Raw genomic sequence first — 24,467 nt, 5'->3', positions numbered from 1 at the left:
ATGTGTGGTGTCAGGAACTTTTCTAAGTGCCTGAGAGACTCCTGGAAATTGCCAATTAATGATAATAATAAAGGAAATTAAGTGCAACCAATTTAAAAAGTTATAATTCTGTTCTATTGCCCATTACCACATTAAACAGGCTTTCTTCTAGCTTCCATAAATTCTATGGAATGCATCTAATCAAATCTACCTTGCACAATGGAATAGTTCAGGGAACTAATAAGCATCCAAAAGATCCTCATGGTCTTATTTCCACAAGTATCTCCTTCCAAATTGATTTTTTCCCCCTTTTTGTAAGATGCTAAAGATTTTACCAAAATCCTGGCTAAAGCACCATTGCCAGAGATTTGGGTTCAATAGGTTAGGGTAGGGCCTAGCACTGTGTGTGTTTACAACACTCTGTAGGAAGGTCTCATGTACCCTTAACTGAGAATTATCATACTATCATACACACAGTGTGGTGCAATGCAAAGACAGGCATTAGAGTGAGGCCTACCTCATTCATTATATTTCCTTAGACAGTTATTGAAATCCAGTTGTTCACTCAGTAGTGGGCATCTGTCCTCTCTTTGGCCCAGCCGACCTCATCACCCTTTGGACATTTGGAAAATTCCCTGACTAGAGGCCAAGACCATGTTTAATTATAGGAGCTAAAAATATGTTTTCCAAGCCTCCTTTGCAGGGAGGGCACAGGATTAGCAGAGAGTGGCCATATGTCCTGGTTTAGGCTTTATTCTAGCATAGTTTTTAATAGTGGCCCTTTCACTCTCAGCAGTGCCCTGGTTTGGACACTTATCTATGGGCTGCTCCAATCAACACATTATGTCAGACTCTGACATCAGAGCTGATGACACAAAAAAGCAGAACCTGATCTATCTTGGCAATGTAGCAATAGTAGAGTAGCTCCACCCAGTTTCCGGTGGTAGTGATTCCAGTCGGACTCAGTGCCCTACACTGTCGGTGCCAGAAGCACAAGTTACCTAGCAGTGGCAACGTGTCTTCAAATGACTACTCTTGGGCTGTGGTTGTGGACGCTGTTCCTCACTGTCGTAGTTCCAAACATGGCCCTCTAACCCGTCCTGGGGAAGATTCTGTGCTCTAACTGATATTCCTTAATATATCCCTTTTATGCTTAAATTAGCAAGAGTTACTTTCCAACGCTTGCAAATAAGAACTCTTGATTGATACATACTCATTCCTCAACAAATATAAAAGGATCACTGTGCGCCGAGCACCATGCTGAGTGTTGGAGATACTGATTTATTATCAATAACGATGGATATAATAGTAGTATTGTTGCAGGGATGCTGAAAAGATTAAAGAAGATCATTGCCAGAAAGTATCTAGCATGATGCCTGCCACATATTAGACCTTCAATGAAAGTATGTATTCTCGTTTGTCATAAATTTCCCCCCTAGAAATCTGCTAAGTGCTAAGGCCAATACGTTACCAATATATACAATCTATAACCTTAAATAACCTGAAATCTAGTTGAATATTCAATAATTTCAGGCCTGAAGAAATAATAACTGAGCACCAGCTAAATTCTGGATCTGCTTCAGCACAACTTTTAAAACTAAAATAATCAAATCAGGGATCCCTGGGTGGCGCAGCGGTTTGGCGCCTGCCTTTGGCCCAGGGCGCGATCCTGGAGACCCGGGATCGAATCCCATGTCGGGCTACTGGTGCATGGAGCCTGCTTCTCCCTCTGCCTATGTCTCTGCCTCTCTCTCTCTCTCTGTGTGACTATCATAAATAAAAAAAATTAAATAAAAAAAAATAAAATAAATAAAATAATCGAATCATCTGCTCTATAACCATTTATTGTATGTGATTACTTTGTTAATCTGTACAAGGTGTTTTATTCAAAATAGAAAATACAGTCTTTAGGAAACCCATGTATTATTATTCTTTTATGCATCTATAATAAAAATTATCTGTAGAATCAGAAGGATTGAAGAAAAAAAATAAAGGATAGATTGGAAGAAAAAGGGAAGATAATAATTTTTAAAGTGTGCAAGTAGCTTATTACTACTGTTGTTACAATCATCATTTAAAATTTAATGAACACAGGTCTGTGGCTGCTATATTTGTAGACAATGATTCTTAATGTTATTGTCCTGCAAGATCTTAAGCCAAAGGGAAATCTTTAACAAAGTCACTGAACTTCTCCTCCCAAGGCCGTTATTGAAAAATAAATCTTTGAATCTTTTTTTATTAATGAGTGGCTCAGAAGGACATCCTTACTTCAGAAGAATGTCCCTGGTTATTTTGATTATCTTTCTTTTTATGATACCTCTCCTTTGTTCACATTCTGTTGGAAGCCAAGGAAAGTCAATACCGTAAGTCAATGCTTTAGAACGGTAGGGAGTCCAGGGCTACTGGAGGTCACATAAGAGGCCCTGAGGTCCAGAAGGGACATTGTAAAGCAGCATACGGCACAATCTTCCATTAATTCATAGTTTGCCTTTGGCCATTCCCAACCCCACCCAACATTATTCTTCTCTAGTTGAGTCAGTAAACTTCAAAGTAGATTATCTACTTGGTGAATTATGTGCAGTGGCCTAGATGTTCTTTTCAGCAAAGAAGATATAAATACCAACTGAAGGGTCAAGCCAGGAGAGATCTGGATCAGACATAGGGTTTATAGATACACGTCTATGTTTCTGCTTCAGCAATTGTGATCTACTTTGCTTTGTCTTGGATCAGTTTGTGGTGACCAAAAAAAAAAAAAAAAGGTGTATATTATTATATCTTATATGAGGGAAATTGAATGTATGAATGGTATTCTATTTGCTCTAATTTCACATTTTATTGAGAGTTAAAGAATTTCAAGCAAAGAAATAGATGTAAATCATTATTAGGAAAGTATTTAGTGCCTAGTCCTCTACTTTGAAGAGTGCATGTGTTCAGTAACGTATTTTGAAAGAAAGATTGGGAGACTGGGTGGGTGGATGGATGCTCTTTCTTGCTTATCTCTGCTTATTGATCTTAAAGATAAAGTAAAAATTCCCATAGTAATCCAGCAATGTAAGCACTTCCCATTAGCTCTCTAAAACAACTCCCAAGTGGGTCTTAAATACACGTTCAATAACAAATCTGTGTAATAGCTCTGACGAGATATAGTTTTAGAAATAAAATCCTTCCTTTTACTGGCCAAGCCTTAGAAATTTTTTGTGACTCTATATAATATCCAGTTCCATGTGAAAGGAACTGTGGCATTTAATAGATGACAAAAAATTAATAAATTCTGGGTTTAAAATTTTCCATTTTTAACTTATTAAAATGATATGTTGTGAAGGCTCAATCACTACTTTCTTCTTATGGAGTCCAGTAATATTTTGACCTTTTCAATCTCATTCAATAAGTATTACATTTCTCCTTTTTCATTTTCTTAAGTGGTACAAAGAAGACTAGAGACTTGAAACATATGTGACTGAATAGGTCAGCCTCCCAAACATGCCCAACTGAAGAGGCTGCTTTCAGAATTACATTTTGGCTAATTTTGTAAGCTGAATTTATTTTCATTTGTGACATTCTGTTGCCATGGAAACATACTGTAAATACCAGATTTTGAAACATGCCCCTTTTGGGGTCATTAATTTACTCTTGCTCTTATGTCCACTTACCACAGCCAAGGGCCAGATCTAAAATAAATTATCTGGAGGCTTAGCTACACTTTGGAATAAATGAACTAGCTGATACTAAAACCAGTGCAGTGTCCAGTAGCACCACAGACCTTCTAGTTTATTTTTTGTGACTAGTTAAAGTACAAAAGGGACTTAAATATCAAATGTGTATTAGAAGGAAATTAAAATACATAAAAATCTGGGTCATGTTGTCTCTTGATACTTTAAATGATTGAGTAGGAAGCATATAGTGCTTGTGTGAATCAGAAAGTTCCAAAATTTATATCATATGATGCTGGCATGTAGGGGGAATATGGGTGCAATATACATTTCAATGCCTTTTGTAGAAGAGAACTTTGATCCCGGAGACGTGCTGATCAATGATACTCATTTTGACACCACCGAGCTTTGGAGTTGCACACAGGAATAAAAAGCTGAGGTTGGCATTGATAATAAAAGCAAAAAGTGAGCTGTTCCTGACCCTTTGGAAGAGTGAGACAGTTTCAAAAACACAATTATGTGTTCAGTGGTTCATACAGGTGTACCTCCGCCTATGCTAAACCAACAGAATCAAAGAGACTGCTTAAAAAAGGTCTAAGGAACAGCATTGCTGCATCCGGACAACACAGGTTATTTATGATAATCCTATAGAAAAATCCCTCAGTTATTGCATCCTGTCATAGAAAATGACACCAGCTATGTTTCTCAAACTTCACAAAATAAAATGGCCCTCTTTCCAGCAGAGAAACTGGGAACGGCCCTAGCCTCTTCCCATACTTCTCTCTGGAAGCCTTTATGTTTTCCTTATGTGCGGGTAAAAACATTGATTAGCTTTATTAACTGAATATTGATCTCAATTTTGGACCAAGGCACTGGCAGTTCGAGAGCTCTGACAACCTTGTCCTTTTGTAAATGTGCATGGTTTCTGCTGCAAAGGCCAGCAGCTCTTACAGCTGGGCTTTTAATTAGGTCTCTTGGGGGTCAATGGAAGAATGTTGGATATGCCTGAGAGAATTTAATGACAAGATGTAACTCTGAGTGAATTTGTGTCAAAAAATAAAGTTTGTAAGGAAGAGAAAAAGAAAAAGAACTTTTTACAATACTCTACTTTTTTTAAAAAAATATTTTATTTATTTACTCATGAGAGACACAGGGAGAGTGAGAGGTAGAGATAGAGACACAGGCAGAGGCAGAAGCAGGCTCCATGCAGGGAGCCAGACATGGGACTTGATCCTGGGACTCCAGGATCACACTCTGGGCTGAAGGCGGCGCTAAACCATTGAGCCACCTGGGCTGCCCTCGACACTCTACTTTTAATCAATTTTCTAAAACTCATTTTATAATTAAGAAAATTAAAAGTTGTGGGAAATTCTATCCTCTTAACCATAACCTAAAACGTTCTGTATGTTCTGAAGCTTATTTCTTCTAGCCTGATCACACCATAATGCTGTTTCCACTAAAAATAATAGTAATATCAAATATTGAGGAGGATACGGACAGCCACTGACACTCTCAATATTGTTGTGGAGTTAAAATTGTACACTTAGGGAAACTGTTTCTGATTTCCTAAAAAGTTAAACATATGCATACATAGCAATTCCGTACACACACACACACACACACACACACACACACACACGTATATATATAACCCAAGGGAGATAAATATACATGTTCACAAAAAAAGAATTGAATAAGAATGTTTCTGGCATCTACATTCATAAAAGCCAAACTCTAGAAACATTCAAGCATCCCTGAGGAGGACGATGGATAAGCAAATTGTGGAATATTCATACAACTTCAGCAATAAAAAAGAGCAAACTACGATCCATGCAACATGTATAGAAGTTAATATCATACTGTCAATCAAAAGAAGGCAGTCCCAAATTGTAGGAAGTTCAAGAACAGAAAAACTAAACCTATGGCAATAGGAGCCAGAGTATTAATTACCTTTTGTGGTTAAAGCTATTTACTGAGAAGAGTTCTACTTTCCCTATGAATATATTCTACATCTTGACCTGGGTCATTTTGCATGGAGAGTAAATATTCACTTAGGTCAACATTTACTTAATTCTGAGAATTTTACTATATGCAAATTTTACCTCAATTAAAAAAAAAGATTAGTGAAAAATAACAAAATGAGAATAATTTATCCAGGAAAACTCTTTAGTTTTATTGAAGCATCTAATATATTAGGAGTTGAATGAAAATGTATACAAAAAGATTAACATATAGATTTAATTATTACATTAAAAATAATAAATTATTGTTTGTGGAACAAATTTGCATATGTAATTAAGCAGCCTCAAATTTTTTCTCTAATAAATAAGGAAAGTGCAAGTAAAAAAATACACATAAAGTAAAAAATAGCAAATGCCTTCTAAACATATAATCTTACCATCTGCTTTGCTGCCGTCTTCCATCAAGAGTTTTGCAATATTAAAGAATCCTTTTGCAGATGCTAGGTGGAGAGGCCTATCTCCAACCTCACCGCTTACATTTACATCAGCACCAAATTTCAAAAGAAGGCGGGTTACCTAAAGAATCCATTCATTTGAAATTAGTATCAAAAGTCAAACAATAATGCAAAGCTTCCAAAAGTATAGAAGAAGACATATAATTAAAGCCTCTTCTTAAATTATTTTTACCTGAAAATAACAGAAAATCCTAACTTGATTGGCCTAAACAGTAAGGAATTTATTATTATATCACCTAACAAGAAGTCTAAAACTAGAGCAATTTCAGGGTTGGTTCTTCATTGTACATAAATTATCCTCCCTAATGTCCTTTCCAAAGTCGTCTTCTGGCCAGAGCCAGCAGTGTTTACTTGATTCTCAATTTTCACGGCAACACCATGCATAGGTCACTGGTGATCATCTTGCTACTAGAGTTCTGGGTTCTTTTCTGGATTTGTGAGTAAATGCTGATAGCTGCACTAGCTGTCAGCATTTTCCTTAATTAGCTGAGATACACATCCAAAGGGAGAGAGAGAATGAAGTATTAAACAACTTAGGAGTCTTCCAGGGATTGTTTCAGGTAATTTATAGGATTTCTTTAAGTTATTTACCTACCCAGTTGTGAACGTTCCAAATAATTTCTCTAACTCTGACATTGTCTCCTCTGGGCATTTCAGAAGTCATTACAACGATCCCAAGAGGTAAGTTAGAAGGAATCTATGCCATTAAAGTAACAGTTATGGGTGGAAATCTCAACTCACCTGACCACTGAGGTGTTAGCATAAAAGTGAATTCAAATGCTAAAAATAGTTTGACTTTCTACACGGCAGCAAATAAACATGTCTTGGGCAGAAACCTCTCAAGAATATGGTACGTATTTGATAGAAATTCTAGGCAAAAAAAAAAAAAAAAATTAGTAGTGTGGCATGTGGGGGAAACTTCCTAGTGAGTATAGTGGGTAAAGAACAAGGGTTCTGAAGTTAGGCTTTACCACCTTTAATAAATTATTTGACCTTTTGAAACTTCAGTTTCTCCATTATTAAGATGAGAATCACAATAGTTCCACTTCATAGAGTTGCTACAGGATTAAATAAGTTATCACATGTAAAGCACTTAGAAAAGTGCCTGCCACTCAATAAATGTTAGCAGAAGTGGTAGCACCATGTGGAACATGTGTATTTTATCCATTTGTTGGCTAATGGGCAGACCAATACTTAATTCAGAAGAAATTGGAGCAGTAAAAGTCAGTCTCAAGAACTGTGTGTTCCTAAGCAGATATTTCCACTTACAAAGACTCCATAAATTCTGATTATGTGATTTTAAAATGGACAGCTTTAAACTATCTTTGAAATCGATTGTCTATTAAGCACTATTATTGTATAGCTAGGAAATATTGCTCTTGGTCCAAAACATCTACTCTTCCACTTAAAAATAAGTAAATAAACAAATGGCAAAGAACATGGAACATTAGGCACATTTATATATCGAATGTACCATTCTCCTGTCAGCATATTTTAGCAAATGACAATAGCATCCATAAATTACTTATGTGCTGTCTTTGCACGCAGAAAGTGAGTCCCTTATCATAAAAAGGCCATCCACATTTTAGCATAATTTTCTAAGACTGTGACTATATATTCAGGGAAAGTAAACAAATTTAGCTATCCACCCAACTTGCATAGAAGCTCTTTATGTTTCTGTGGGTGAGGAGGTTAATCACCAAAGAGGATGACTCTACAAATAACATGCATTGTGTACATCCTGCCTCTGCCTAAAGTCAGAAAAGTATGGAATTTTTTCATCATCTGGGCTTTTAGACTCTGTACTTTCTGAAGCATTTTCAGTGTCTAGCTCTCCAGTACACTCCAGTGCACTCTGAGCAGCACATCAAATGAAATGAGAAATCTTTCCTAGCTATAGGTCACGCTTCACGGGTTTGAGAGTGTCCAAGCATATGCCAGATAGCAAAGAAATAAAGGCACAATGACTAGAAGAGCACAGAGACACAAGTAAGTTTGATTTTTAACTTGGAATCCTCAGGCAGTACAGTGGTCTGACCTCTGCAAAGGCAAAAAGGTGTATTTTTACTCCATGATTAAGACTAGAGATCTAGAGATATAAAGTAAGGGAGAGTGAAAATGGGATGTCAAAAGAACAGTTAAGCTTTGATTATCCAATTACATGTGTACTTCTGTTTTATTTGGTTCTATTTAGCTTCTTAAGGCTAACTCAATGGCAATGTTTGAAAGTAGCACATAAAAATTTTATCTTTCAATACTTTAAGGTTAAAAATCAATAGACTTACTGTGTCCTGGAAGGTATGTCATATAGGCTTTCTTTTCTATAGACAGTGTGGCTTTTAACTCATTAGGCATCTACCTCTTTGGAAAAGTTTGACAATCCCATAAATTGTTAAACGTAGTGTTACCGCATGAACCACCAATTCCACCCTGAGATGTACCCAAGAGAAATACAAACAGATGTCTACGTCAAAACTTGTACATGAAATGGAAGTGGGGAATCAGTGAAATAGATGAGAGGATTAAGAGTACACTTCTCTTGATGAGCAGTGAGTAATGTATAGAATTGTTGAATCATTGTACACCTGAAAGTAATATAACACTGTATGTTAATTATACTTGAATTTTTTTAAAAAGTGAATATTCAAAGCAGCATTTTTCATAACAGCCAAAGAGTGGGGGATAAAAATCCAGCGTCCATTAACTGATGAATGAATAAAAAAATCCAACATATCCATACAACAAAGTGGTATTCCACACTAAGAGGCAAGGAGATGCTGATACATGCTATAGAGTTGATGAATCTTAAAAACCCTGTGCTAAGTGAAAGGAATCAGTCATAAAAAACCATATGTTGTATGACTCCACTTGTAGGGAGTCTCCAGAAAAGGTGAATCTGTAGAAACAGAAGGTATATTAGTATTCTCCTCAGGCTGGAAGGGAGAGGTTTGGAGAGAAGTCTGAAGTGCTAATGTATGCGGGGTTACTCTTGGGGGTAAGGACTTCCTTCAATTAATTGTGGTGACGTTTGCAAAGCTCCGAATATACTAAAAACCACTGAGTTGTACGATTTACATTGACGAGGTAAATCTCAATAATAAAGTTGTTACAAATTTTAAAAGTCAATGGACTTTGGAGTGAGAGCCCCTGGCCTTGAATAATGGAGCCCCACTGCTTGGGCACATTTCCTGGACTTTCTAATTTGTGTCTCTGATAGAAGAAGAGGCTCTGAGGTACAACAGAAGAACTTCGGGCTTTGGGATTTGACAGACCTGAATACATACTTCGGCTCTTCTCACCAGCTACGAGACTCTGGCATGTTACCTGACCTGAGAGAGCTCGTGTAGATCATACAACAAGAGGCCAGACAACAGTTAATTTTTGGATTGGGGCAAAATTACAAAAAAGGAAAAAAAATCCACGCAAAGTGGATACAGTATGAGATCGCTTATATGGTAATTCTTGGCAAGTTCCTCAGGTTGTCGTGAAGGTCAAATGAAACTATTCATTGAGTGAAGGCACACTGTAGATTTTAAAACATTCTCTGTATATTATTACCTTATTACAGAATGTCAAATTTTATAAATAATGACCCATTATATACTTATTTATTCAAAGCAAATTATATTTAAAACATGTATAATGTTTTTTGGTTTTTTTTTTTTTTTTTTTAATTATCTGGGCTATTCCATGTATTAGTTTCCCACGGTTGCAAATTGCCACAAGATTATTGGATTAAAACCGCACAGACTATTCTCTTCAAGTTCTGGAGGTCAGAAATCTAAAATCAAGGTGTTGGCAGGTTGCATTCCCCCTGCAGGCTTTTATTTCCTTGCTTTTTCAGCTTCCATAGGTTGCCTGCATTCCTTAGCTTATGACCCCTTCTCCTATCACTTTAACTTCTTGCCTCTCCTGTCACGTCGGTTTCCTGCTCCCTATTGTAAGGACCCCTGTGATTACTTCAGGTCCCCCCGGATAATTCTAGGATAATCTCTCCAACTCGAGATCCTTCACTTGATCACATCAGCAAAGTCTCTTTTAGGACATACGCAGGTTCCGAAAAATAAAACATGAACATACCTTCATCCTATCACATCCCAAGACAGTAAAAAAAGAAGAAACCAAGTTTCTGAAAGACATTGTTTCATCTGCTGGGATGGCGGTTATAATTCGTTTTATTGTTACTGTGCCAGCATCATTGTAGTGATATTATCCAGCATTTGCCAAACACTTTTAGATTAATATCTCATCATATTAGCAACCCTATGAGGTAGGTACTATTTTCTCTATTTTGCAGATGAAGAAACTGAAAATCGGGGAGATGAAACCTATACATGGTTAAAAAGTTGGGAATTTTTAAAATTCAGACTGACATATTCCTGGGATTGTACAGTGACTCTATTGCCCCTCTTGGGTCCTAAGATAGTAAAAATGGGTAAGTTGGCAGATGTAGTACTTCTATGAATTATAAATTCCTCAAGGGTGGAGCTGATGAGAATATGGCAAAAATAATTCAAAGGGTATCTTAAATATTCTGTCTTTGAGGCTAGGACAGAGAGCTCAGCAAGCCTGGAATTGTCCCCCAGCTTTTGGAGATCCTACCATCAGGCTTACCTGTTCATGTCCATAGTATGCTGCAATGTGCAGCGGAGTGAAAAAAACTGCATCCTGAACATTGACATTAGCTCCGTGTTGCAGCAGGACATCAGCAGCCTGGAAAGACGGAGAGAGCTCAGTGAAGACCTTGACTTAGGGCATCTGCCCATCAAAATTCATTTTACTCCCGCCATGCACAGTGCTACTTCAGAAGTCACCATCCTGAAACAAAAGTTTTCTTCTGTCTCCCTCTCTGAAACCTGTAATGGCTTGTTTTGTCTTGAAAATGAAGACTGAACCCCTTGGTGTGGCTTTCCAATGTCTTCTTGGTTGATGGCATCCTTTTTTAATGCATTTTCCGTTATTCTCTTTCGTAAACTCCATTATGTGGTAAAACTGCACTCCATTTCCTGCTCATTTGAGTCTTTGTTCACATCATTTCCTCAGCCAGGAAATATGTTCTTCCCAATCTACAGATATTTACACCCAAGCTGAATACCTTCTCCTCCAAGATTTCTTTGATTTTCCTCCCTATATGGCCAACCCACTTACTGAAATTGTCTTTCTCCTAAATCTCATACAACTTTCTTTCACGCCATATAGAACATTTAAGGAATTATATACATGCCTTTTCATCCCTACTAGAGCACAATCCTTGAAGGATAAAGTACATCAGGTTCATCTTTATGATCCTGCCCTGGCCTGTTGCTATGCAAATAGTATTCATTCCAGAATCATTTGGAATGAATGAATGGATGAGTGAATGAACGAGCAAATGAAAGACACAAGGAGTTGTTGGCCAACTGTCTTCATTGAAAATTATAGATTGGTCACAAATCTGCTAACCTTCAAATCTCTTCTCCTCCCAATGACCTATTTCTACGTCTCACTTCTCTGGAAAATTGATTGGAAACATTTCCTTCAGATATGGTCATTTTTATTGTGGATTTTAACGTGCTGTCTACTCTTCATGTGCTCAAATAATATACATTTAGGAAAATTTTCAAAAGTCTGTTAGGCTTGGAGAGAAAACAAGAAGATGGGATTGAAAAGCTCAAAGGACTTACATTCCAACACCTCTTCTATTCCAATAAAAAACTGCCTCCTCAGTCAAGTTTCCTTTCCTGTTTGAATCATAGCCCTTCAGAACTGGAGAGGGATCATGGACAGACATGACATATCAAACCCCCATTAAAGACAAAGAAATTGAAAATGAGAGGAAATGTCTCAAAGTCCTGGAGCAAGTCCGTGTCAGCACAGAAGTGAATAATCTCTTGCCTCAAGCTTTGTTTCTGAGTGCTCCATGGTTTTAAGTAGTTTATTCATTCAATCATCCATTTATTCATGCATCAACACACAATTTATTGAGTATGTATGAGCTAAAACTGTGTTGTTTCACATGCTTATTCTCAATTTATTCAATCAGCATTAGAACTGGTTGTCAGACAAAAAGAACATGGGCTTCTTTTTTCTTAAGTACAAATGTTTATTGAAACATTATACTAGTGAAGAAAAAAATGGAATGTTCTTTGTGGAAATAATATTAAATAAGTTCTCAAAACTATCACTTTTGTATTAACTTGGAAAGGAGTCCATTAAATACCTTTAAGTTAAATAATCACATGTATTCTTACATACATATTATGTATAGTTATGACTTAAAGGATAGAATGAAATATACTAAAACATTAATAGTAAATAGCTTTATAACGTGAGATTTCAAGGGAACTTCACATTTTTCTGTTTCATAATTTTTAGCATGATTTGTATTACCAGGAAAATGTCTTCCATTTTGAAACAAAAATTGGTAAGAAATACCAAATTTTAGTATTTTGGATAAAGTCATTTGACTCATATTTTTTTCTTTACTGTCTTCCCAATGAAATCACTGTTCTAAATAAATATTTGCATTATCCATGGGCAGGAGTAAAATAGGGGGCTGTTTAGAGCTTGTGAATATAGTTCTGAGTTAAAGCTAAAGACACTTTTGATATTGGAACGAAAATAAAGCTGAGTTTTGGTGGTTTTGAGAAAAAACTTCTACTAACAAAGCAACATCTATAGTTCCAGGATATTTGAAATTCTTACCAAAGAAACTCTACATACAACAGGGAAAAATAGTCAAGGTTATGTTTTTGATGGTTTTGATGATTAATACTGAACAAAAATCAGAAGATAAAATACAGTAACTTAATGCTATAGATAGCAGAATGACTGAGTTTAATATTATAGACTTTTCAATTAATTTGGGCATAGCTACTCCTTTGCTCAATTACATTTTCTAGCTACCCAAAAAGGTCATTTATAAGATCAAAGGAATGTGAATTTTCATCAGGTTGATCAAAAGCAGCTGGATATGTTCTTTCTGTCAAAGACACACATTAGATTTTTTTAAGTTTTTTAAAGTTATTTTTAATTTTTAAAAATTTTTCCCCAAGAATTTCTTGAAATTCAAATTAGTTAACATAACAGTGTAATATTAGCTTCAGGAGTAAAATCTAGTGATTGAAAAAGATAAGGAAGTCTTGTTAGGATATCTAAAATTTCTGGCAGTTTCAAAAATATAAACAGAGGTTGGGGCGTCTGGGTGGCTCAATCTGTTAAGCGTTTGACTCTTGATTTCAGCTCAGGTCATGATCTCAGGGTTCTGAGATCAAGCAAACCCTAGGTGGGGATCCACACTCAGGGAGTCTCCTTGAGAGCGTCTCTCTCCTTCTCCTTCTGCCTCTCCCCTCTGTGCGTGCTCTGTCCCTTTCTCACAAATAAATAAATAAATCTTAAAAAAAAAAAAATATATATATATATATAAAATACATAGAAAAATATATTAAATGTATTTCATATAAATATAAATACAAATATGTATATATTTACACATATATGTGTGTAAATATATATATAGGGGGGGAGCTTCTGTACACTTCCAGAACAATACTTTTGCTGATATTTGGGTATTGCTAATTAACAATCCATAGAATAAATAATGTATACAGTGAGCTGTTTTCCTAATAAAAATTTAAAAATACCGTTAACATTTATTGAGGGCATTTTATGTCTCAGACCTTGCATAAATGGTAACTGAGTGTCCTGTTTCACCCCAAAACACAGAAAGATTGGTGCTACTCTTCCATTGTAAAGGTGAAGAAACTGAGCCTCAGGAAGTCTAGATAACTTTTTTGAGGTCCTATAGCTAGTAAAGGTAGAACTGGAATTCAAAGCTAGATCCCTTTGACTTCAAATATTTTCCATCAGGCCCTTGTGTGACCTTCATCTCATTAACACTAACCTTTAAGTAAATGAACTAAATGACTCAAGCTCAGACAAGAGGAAACATTCTCTCAGTAGAAGCTCTGTAGATTCAGCTTGGACATGAATACCAGAGTCATTTATATAAAGCACTTGGTATCTTCAACTTCACATGCCTGGGAGTTCAATCTTAGGAATCTTTATAGAAGGTCACAAACGATCAAGTATATGAAGCTTTTTACAGTTTCTCTTATTTTAAATATAGCATAGAATAAAGTAGACAGCATGCATTTTTATTGTAATAGAAACTCTCAAATGTTAACATATAGAGCCAGTTTCTTAGGCATGGTTCCAGAACTTACTTTCATTCTAAAAGATAACGGCCCTTAGGCTTCAATAAATGGTTCAAAGCAAACTTTTTCCTCCTAAATTTGCACTTATCCAGTCATTCAGAAGGTCAATCTTTTGGATGAACATTCGTTAATTATGAAGTGTTGGCCTTCTGAGAAACTGTCAAAATGTAAGTCTTAATGAAACCACACAGAGTCATTATCAAATGGTAAGCTTTATTTAGTTTTAAAATTCAAGGAAATATTTAACCATTGAGAGCAATGCATGTTGGAATTATCTGAATAATGTCATATGAGTAGAATGCATTTACTGATTTTTATGACTTTTGGAGAGATTATGGAGAGAGTATCTCTTAGTAATCTTATGGGAATATAACATTGTAATGTAAAAATATGACTGCCATATGGCTAAGACAAATACTCTTGTATTAACATTTAGGCTGGAACATATATCTATCAGATCATTTCATCCATGCTTTCCTTCTCCAGAACCTGAGAAAGTTGGTAAAGCAATTTTACATTCTTTTTACTACATGAAGCCCCATAAAGTCACAGCCTAAAGTACTTGGCACTATGCTTAGTATATGATAGGCATCCAGATAATTGAATCAGACTGTATTTCTAGTAAAAATTATACACACACACACACACACCATCAGTTACAAGGGAATTTAAACATTAACAATTAGGACCCAATTATATGACAGAAATTTTAAATAATTCAATTCAACAATTGCTTATTTTATATTAACCTTTAGCAAACTCCAGCATCTGTAAGGAACTGTGATTAGGATTATATATAATATTATATAATATATAATATAATATAATATTATATATTATATAATTATTAATAATAATATTAATTATTAATTATTATATTAATATTATATAATATTATTATATAATAATATTTTGCAGGGCATAAAATCTGTTGTCATAAGGTTTTTTGATGAAATACATAGTTTTTATATTTTTCCTCAAAAACAATAACAAAACTACTAGTGAAATTGTTAAATAGAAAAAAGTGTTATCACAGAAAGGATATCTTTATAATCTTTAAGCTTTTTAAGGAAGCGAACTGTATTATACTTAGATTTGTATAACTGACATATATGTCAGTATTGTTATTATGATTGAAGGAATGATGTTCAAATATGGTCTGGTAACTAGGTACCTTTTACTGACTGAAGAATAAGCACCAAAAAGTGCTTCCCACTTCCCAAGTAGTTGTTTTATAAGCATAGAAAATGGATCAGAGTTCCTTATTTTGATAGTAGAAATTACTATCATATATTACACTTTACAGGTATTTTTATTTACCAATTGACTCACAAAAGGGCCAAGTGGAGCCTCTTCAATTTTCAGGTTGTAATTTAAATACTTATTTGTATATTCTGCTTTTCTTCTTAGAAACTTTCCCTTTTCTTTCTCCACCTATCATATAACCAAGTCTCAAGGTCAAGCTCATGTTCTTCACAATAAATTTCTACAAATACTTTACCATATTGATAATTTCTTTCTCTGAATACTTACAGTATGTATTTTCACAACTTAATTTTTCCATTGATTATCACTGTTATATAAAACTACTATTATATAAAATTTTAACGTTTTTTTTTCTCATGTTCTAAACTTGTCTCAGTGAAGTGTAAGAAGTTTGGACTTCAGGGAAAATAATTTTTCACTGGAATTTAATCATAATTAAAATAGTCAGAATTTATCGTTTAAAATTCCAGAGATTCTAAAAGTAGTGTCTATAAGAGCAAAGGCCCTTATTGTTCTTCCTTGCCAAATGCTTCTCCTACAGTATGACTTTACCTTATCTGTCCTGGTCCCATTTAGCACTCCTTCTATACTTTGTTTTATGAAAGTCATTGATAGCAATGAAGGAAAAAAAATAAAAGGCCATATAAAGAGGAACTAAATGTCCCATGGGAGACAAGTAGAATAAAGTAAATTCTAAAAGGAATAAAATGGCAATCAATATCAGTTGAAATTGTCAAAATTAAATATAGTGTCTTCCACATAGTAGATGTTCAATAAATACCTACACTTTTAAATTAAGACTTTCTTTGCTTTAAGTGATACCTCATTTTCTACGACTTTGTTCATCTTCCTCAAATATCTACTTATACTAATGCTTTAAAGCCACAATTTTCCCCTTCAGTATGCCTTTCTCTACTCTTTGTTACTGAGACTTACAGAGAGCACAACCATGAGACTACTAGGATAACACCCACTTCTGTTGGAAAATCCATAGTATTGACACTTTAGAGGAAAATGATTTATTTTTTTATTTTTATGTTCTTCTTACTTAAAAAAGCTTTTAAGTTTTTATTTTAATATCAGTTAACGTACAGTGTTATCTTAGCTTCAGGTGTACAATATAGAGATTCCACTATTCTGGACATTACTTGGTGCTCATCACACAAGTGCACTCCTTAATCCCCATCACCTACTTAACCCAGCCTCCCACCCTCCCCTCTGGTAGCCATTAGTTTGTTCTCTTTAGTTAAGAGACTGTTTCTTGGTTTCTCTGTCTCTCTGTCTCTCTCTTTCCCTTTGCTCATTTGTTTTGTTTCTTAAATTCCACATATGAGAGAAATCATATGGTATTTGTCTTTCTCTGACTGATTTATTTTGCTTAACATAACACTCAAGCTCCATCTATGTCCTGCACTGTTGGTGGGAATGCAAACTGGTACAGGCACTGTGGAAAACAGTATGAAGTTTCCTCAAAAAGTTAAAAATAGAACTACCCTACGATCTAGTAATTACACTATTGAATATTTACCCAAAAATGCAAGAACACTAATTCAAAAGGACACATGAAACCCTATGTTTATAGCAGCATTCTTTACAATAGAGGAAAATATTGTCTGAAGTTTATGCCTCGTGAATTCAAAATGATCCCAAACATGTTACAGGCAAATTAATTTAGATTTGATATTTTCCAGTTATTTCCACTTCTAACGTTCAAAAACCAGTTCTTAATTGTGTCCCCTTAAACCACTGCCCTCTTTCCTAAACTTTATTGACAATCTTCCTTTAAAAGTAGTTTACCTTTTGTCCACATTACCTCACCTTTTATTCATTCTTCAGCCCACTACACCCTGGCTTCAGGTCCCACACTTTAGTGAATTCTCTGTGGAAAATGACATCAAATGCCTCCTGACTGCCCATCCCAACAGATTTTTTTTTTTAAGTTTTTCTTATTTTACTATTTATCTGCTCCCTAAGATGCTGTCTTCCCTTAGGCTGATTGACGTTGCAGTCTTTGTTTTTGCCTCCCACCTCTCTGCCAACTTATTATTATTATTGCTCTCTGGAGGCGACTCTTTCTGTTCATCTCTTAAGTGCTTCTTAAGTGTTGCTTTTTTCCTCACTGACAGGCATTTCCTTGTGTTTCTTCTTGATCTCCTTTGTCTGCTCTAATTCCTTTGTATTAAATTAATACATGCAAAAAATAAATTAATACATGCAAAGCACTTAGCACAATACTTGGTACAAAACAGTAAGTATTCAATAAATGGCAGCTATCTGCTATTTTGTAGTATACATTCTCTGGTTTATTCCATCTACTACTGCTACTACTATTGCTGCTGCTACTACTACTATTGCTACTACTACTACTACTACTCTCTCTCTCTCTCTCTCTCTCACACACACACACACACACACACACACATCTCTCTCCAGTTGCATATGCTTTTCCCAGACTTCCTCTAACACAAGATTTACCTCCTTCGGCAACTGTTGATCCTGTTATGTATTTCTATTCTATTTCCCTGGACGGTAGAGTCCTCCACATTGATCTTTTTAAAATTTATACTTTGATTCTTATTAATGTCAATTAAGCATTAGAAAGCAAAGGGAACTTATATATTTTTTTTAAGATTTCATTTATTTATTCATGAGAGGCACGGAGAGAGAGGCAGAGAGACACAGGCAGAAGGAGAAGCAGGGTCCATGCTGGGAGCCCAATGTGGGACTCTATCCCAGGTCTCCAGGATCACACCCTGGGCTGAAGGCTGTGCTAAACTGCTGAGCCAGGAACTGGCTGCCCTGGAAACTAATATTTTTTTTTAATGTGTACTTTGAGGATATCTATGAGCTAAATGAGAATATCTGTTTCAGGTACTGCTTTATAGCAATCTCATGGAATTTTATTAATAGCATCATCTAAAAATAAGAATACTGGAGATCCAAATTATACAGCTTGTAAAGAAAAGCACCTAAGTTTACATTCAGATCTGTGGAAGTCCAAAGCACCATACTATCCCATGCTGTTTTTCTTCTTATTTGTGTTATTTTTTATGGCCAGTTAGCAATTCCTTGCCATTTTATACAGGCTTGCAGAAGATATAGCTCTTAGTAGATGTTATTCTTCAAAGATTTCCAAACATGGTCATATATCCAGTATACCAGGAAGAATAATCCTGGCTATGTAATTGTTTGGAGTTGACTGGAAGACAAATGAAGTAAAATTTATTCTACTAAGAATTTATTCTAAGTAGGAGTTATTTGTTAGGGATCTTAAAGAGTTATATACTATGGAAGGAAGTTTAGAATTTTTCTTATTTTTTTTCGTTATAGGAAATCACCAAAAGATTTTAAATAGTTGTAAAGTATATTCTGATTTCCATTTTAAAATACCCTTCTAGTAATAGTATAGCAAATGGATTGAAGAAGGAATAAGACTGCAAGCAGGGTGATCAGTTACCAAAGTCTTACAATAACTTAAAAAGAGAGAGCTAAGGATAAAATGAGCTGAGGTAGTAGTAGTGGCTTGGAAATGAAGAATGGGTTTCAGAGATAATTAAGATAATAGAATCATATGACTTGGCATTGAGAGGACTGAGCACAGTGAGAGATGATGGGAAACTCTTAAAAAAGGATGACTTTGAAAGAGGAAGCTTCTGAGGGGAGATGAACTTGAAAATAAAACTTTTGTCTATTTTATGAAGTTAGGAAGTGGGAACATTACCTACCATTTCTGTCTCTCAGATTAATCACTTGGAATAGCCAGTTTCTTCCAACTCCTCTTGGCAATTCACTGTGTTCTTATCCAACACCACAAGCTGTTTTGATTGAGGCCAATCCTTCAATCAATATGTGAACATAATTCTCAAATTTTGAAGCAACTACAAAAACTATGCTAATTAAATACACCAATAATTGCTTATCCATTTGAATTGAAGCTTGTCTTGCTTAGAAAACATTTCAGATAGTAGCATTTTTTTAGATTTAATAAGTACTTCTTTTGACTTTATGCTCTATTTTCTGTAAAATCTTCTATTTTTAAATATATACTCACTTCTTGACATCCACTACAAAAGTTAGGTGAGAACTCTCTATCATGTAGTCACAGTTTTTCACTTATAACATTCACTGAATATTTTTGTAATGACTTTTTTTTTACCTGACATACCTCTAATTAAATATTTGAGTACAAAAACTTATTGGAAAATAGTTTCTTCAGGCTGTCACAGAAATGAGGTTCTCTTATGTGATCTTTCTCTTATTATCTCAGGTTAAAATTAAATTTGGTCTGAAAATTACTTAGAAAATGATTCCACAAGATAATATTATCAAAGAAATTAAAGGGAAGCTCCATATTCTTAAGTTGTAGAAATAGAGTTGAAGGATATATTACCATATATATTTATATATGTACAAAAAATTAATCAATTATATAAATGTATCACTTCTCAGGAAATGATGAGAACATAAGAAAAGCTGATGAATGAAGAAGAGTAATGAAAAGCAGGTCAAGGCTGGAGATACAAGTGGTATGTATCATTTTATGAAAGTAATAATTGAAGCCAGGAGATAACATCATTTCCGTAAGGTAAGAGGAGATATTTATGGGATATTTACTGCTAAAAAGTGATAAGAAAGGGAGCCAGCAAAAGAAAAAGTCATCTAAGAAAGAAAAAGATAACAAAGGAATGCTTATTAAGGAAGTCCGTGGAAGAGATAGTTTTAAGAAAAGCGGGACAACATTTTCTAAGTCTTCCAGCTAACCATCATTGTGCTATGCTATTTTCTTCCTCATAGATATACTTTTTTTTTTTTTTTTGCAACATTTCCTTATGTGAGGGTCTTATTTTAAAATCCCTGGCTGAGAAAACAGGCTTTTCAACATTTACTATGTTATGAATATATCATGTTCCATGCATTTCAAAAGCCACATTTTTTTTTTTCTTTCTTATGAGATTGACTTATAGAGCTTGCCAAAGGCCTAACATTTTTCACTATATTCTGATTGTGGAGACTTGAAAATTGTAGTACCAGTTAGGCTTCCTCTCACTAACATTCCTCCCCACACTGCACACAGCCTGGACATCAGAACCACAGAGGGCAAGTAGCACCTGACAACCAGTTTTCTCATGATTTTTCTTCTCCAGCCCAAGTCATCTGTTCCTCCACCTTTGGCTCCTCTGCCAACGCATTTTGAAAACAAGTGATTTCCTCCACTTGAAAACCAACTTTTTTTTTTTTTTTTAAAGATTTATTTATTTATTTGAGAGAGGGGTGAGGAGGGTCAGAGGGAGAGAGAATCTCTAAGCAAACTCTGTCCAGAGCCCGAGGTGAGGCTCTATCTCATGACCCTGAGATCATGACACTAACGATCACAACTTTGAGATCATGACCCTAGATCATGATGAGCTTAACCCAAGAGTTCCAATGCTTAACCAACTGTACCACCCAGGTGCCCTTTGAAAAATCAATGTCTAAAATACACTTTGAAGGTGAATTGGAGCCAACTAATAGAATATAGGAAGGAACACATAAAGATTTTGGCCCTTAGACAAGATTAAGTAATAAGAATCCTCCTAAAAAATTGTATCAATGATTAATTTCCAGCAGCTGAAATTTAGAAACAAAGAGGACCGGGGCAGCCTGGGTGGCTCGGTGGTTTAGCACCGCCTTCAGCCCAGGGCGTGATCCTGGGGACCCGGGATCAAGTCCCCAGTCAGGCTCCCTGCATGGAGCCTGCTTCTCCCTCTGTCTGTGTCTCTGCTTCTCTCTCTGTGTGTGTATCTCATGAACAAATAAACAAAATCTTAAAAAAACAAAAACAAAAAAAAACAAAGAGGACAACATCAGCAGTTAAGTCTCAAGCTCAAGGGTTAGCCTGGTTACGAGCACAACACATAAAATATTTAGTGCTACTCTTTGTGAGCTTCCTCATTAATTAATCCAGAAAACTCACTATTAGAAAACTGTAAGACACTACCTTAATTCATATTAGAATAGCAGATATGGGTAATTAATTGCAACCTATAGGGTCTTTATTTAACAATAGAATTGAAAATGTTGGTCTACAACAGCTTAGAATAAGTGACACAATGAAAAAGGTAAACCCACAGTTGTAAAAATATCTTAACTGATTATGAAACACCAAGCATTGACAGGTATAGAAATCAATTATAGATAATTTTCCTTCTAGAGAAGGAGTTTATTAAAACAAAGAACACACATCATCTAGTCAAAGACCTATTATCAGGACAAAAACAGTAGGTGTAATGATGGTTAATGCATCAACCATTCCATTGGTTATATTAAACTAAGATAAATGCTGGGTGGCTAATAATAGATACCTACAATGAAAATAAAAAGAAGCACAGTATCAAATTTGCCCAAGTAGTTTTGGCTTCAGATATAGAAAGGGCCAAGAAATAACCCTGGATGTGACTCACACCCAGACTTTTCTAAATCCCATCACATGGGTAGCTAATGGCAGGACCTGGATAAAAGGGACCCAGGCTGGCTGGTTCCAGAGCCCACAGGCCTAACCAGTACAGTATACTATACTGCTATAGCCAGAATCCATTGCTCTAGGATATTAATTTTTCAGACATTTCAAACAGTATTTTTTTTAATGTTTATTTATGAACTGAGAATTCAGCATAAGTAACATGATAGAATTGGGTTGGGTGGCACCTGGTGGTAAGGGGCATGACCCTAGAACTCTTCCTTCTCTCCCTATATGACTACTGGAACCTTAGACATCCAGAGAATGCATACTGGAAGTCATCGTTCCGCAAAAGAGAGCTGCTAGTTTTTGGAGAATAAAATTGCCATTGCATCTACTTGCTAGATCCTCTGCTTCCAGAAGAAAACTGGGCAAAAGAACATGAGTTTGGTATCATGCCAAATTTCCTGGGTTAATAGAATCCATATCTTTCATACAGAACACATAATCCCTCTATGAATCCATTTCTGTATATATTTGTTATTACTTTGGAGAAAATATAAGTGGCATTGGCTATACATGATGTCAAGTAATTCCCTTGAGTGTAGGCTTGACCTAATGACTCATTTCTCATAAAAAGATTACAGCAAAAGTTATGGAATGTCACTTCCAACATTACATTACAAAAAGACTGTGACTTTATTTCATTTGCCTACTCTAGATTTCTCCATCACTCTCTCTGGTGGCAGTCAGATTGACGTCTTACTATGAGCTTTCTTATGGACAGGGTCACATGGCAAGACACTGATGTCTCTGGCCAACAGCCAGAGAGGATCTAAGCTTGCCAACACTGATATGAGTGAGCACGAAAGGGAGGGATTCTCTCCCTTGGTCCTTGCGATAACTACAGTCCCACTTGACACCTTGTGAAAGACTCTAAATCAGGAGACCCAGCTAAGGGGGCCTGAAATTCCTGAACAGAAGCTGCAAAATAATAAATGTTTATCGTTTTAAGCCACAAAGTTCTGGAACTTTTTGCATAACGATAGTTAGCTAATATAATTGTTCATCAGTGAAAACAGCCAGGTCAGAACTGACTTCTACATTACCGTTTACTTGTGAGTATTAAAAGAAGAGCAACAGTTCAAATCAACAGATATTTTTAAATATCTAGGTGTTCTAGGCACTGTGCTGGGTTCTGGGGGCCAAAGATAAATTAATTGCTCAAAAGCAATATAAAGGTTAGTAGAAGAAACAAAATGAAGTAATTATGATATAAGATTATTATGGATTTAGTGGAGATAATGTGTGGGGTATCATAACAAAAAAAAAAAAAGAAGGTACAAGTTATAACCTCAGTCTGGGGAAGATAGAGAAAGTTATAGAGGAGAAATGTAGACTCGGGACTTGAACTAGAAGTTTGCTAAACAGAAAAGAGAATATGAAACAATTCATTCATTCATCTTTCAAACATATTTGATGATCCAACAGTACCTAGCACAGAACACATGCTTGCAAATTCTACTATTTCTTAAAATCTAGATCAAAGTTTACTTGCGTCATGAAATCTCTTTACACCTCTAGGCTCATTGAACTAATTATGAAGACAAGTCATTAAATATCCTGATAGCTTTAGAGTCATATTGAGGCTCATAAAAATTATTACAGATAATCTCCCCCAAATTCGTGCTACTAGAAATCTGCATTTTAAAAAAGTTACTTGGAGACTTCTTCTTACATCCAATATGGAATAACAGAGACTAGTCTGGAGAAGCCAAGGTGGCCAGACTTCATAAAACAGAGAACCTGAAACAAGAGAGCTACACAAAGAGAGCTGCAAAGATCTGCAGAGAGCCCTCCTAGAGGATTAAGCTGAGCTTTGATCAGTATGTGCATGTGAGGAAACTACTACTGACCAGGAAAGAACTAACAAAGATTAGTGGTAATAATTCTGTGTTCACACAAGTCCAGGGATAATGCTTATTCCTACCACCCACACTAGAAAACCTCATAATTCATAGTACACTTTGTAAAATACTCTAAGAGACTTCCCTCAGAAGTTGGTTATTAGCCTTACATCGAGCACTGTTCTGGTCCCACAATTTTAAAAGCGAGGCCTAAAGGAACCAAACTGTGTCCCAGTAGAATTGGAAATGTTGCCTTAATGACTATATGTAGAAATTAAAAAAATATCTGCCACCTAACAACATAAAATTCATAATACCTGGAATCCATTCAGAAATTAACAGGAGGGGTGCCTGGGTGGCTCAGATGGTTAAGCCTCTTTCTTGAGCTCAGGTCATGATCATTGGGTCCTGGGATTAAGCACCACATCGGGGTCCCAGCTCATCAGGGATCCTGCCTCTCCCTCTGCCTCTACCCCTGATTGAACTCTCTCTGTTTGCTTCTCTTTCAAATGAATAAATTAAAAAATCTTTTAAAAAAAGAAATTAACAGAAATGCCA

The 24,467-nt window shown here is 35.6% G+C and overlaps 1 protein-coding gene across 10 annotated transcripts in view; it reads right to left on the bottom strand.

Annotated features, from left to right (window-relative positions):
• Positions 1 to 24,467, bottom strand: part of TNNI3K (TNNI3 interacting kinase) — a 284,328-nt gene that overhangs the window by 186,080 nt on the left and 73,781 nt on the right. For all 10 annotated transcript variants that reach the window (XR_013384127.1, XM_077905049.1, XM_077905050.1 and 7 more), the window contains 2 exons: positions 10,720 to 10,818; positions 6,028 to 6,166 (listed from right to left, as the gene is read on the bottom strand). Coding sequence is in view for 9 of the 10 variants with exons in the window: in XM_077905049.1 (XP_077761175.1) it covers positions 6,028 to 6,166; positions 10,720 to 10,818 (238 nt within the window). In the remaining variant the exon portion in view is untranslated. The remainder of the gene's footprint in view (positions 1 to 6,027; positions 6,167 to 10,719; positions 10,819 to 24,467) is intronic.

This window comes from Canis aureus, chromosome 8 (assembly GCF_053574225.1).
Source record: "Canis aureus isolate CA01 chromosome 8, VMU_Caureus_v.1.0, whole genome shotgun sequence".
In the NCBI taxonomy this organism is placed as follows: Eukaryota; Metazoa; Chordata; class Mammalia; order Carnivora; family Canidae; genus Canis; species Canis aureus.
Note: the sequence above shows the minus strand (reverse complement) of the source record. Positions and strands in the feature narration are given on the sequence as shown.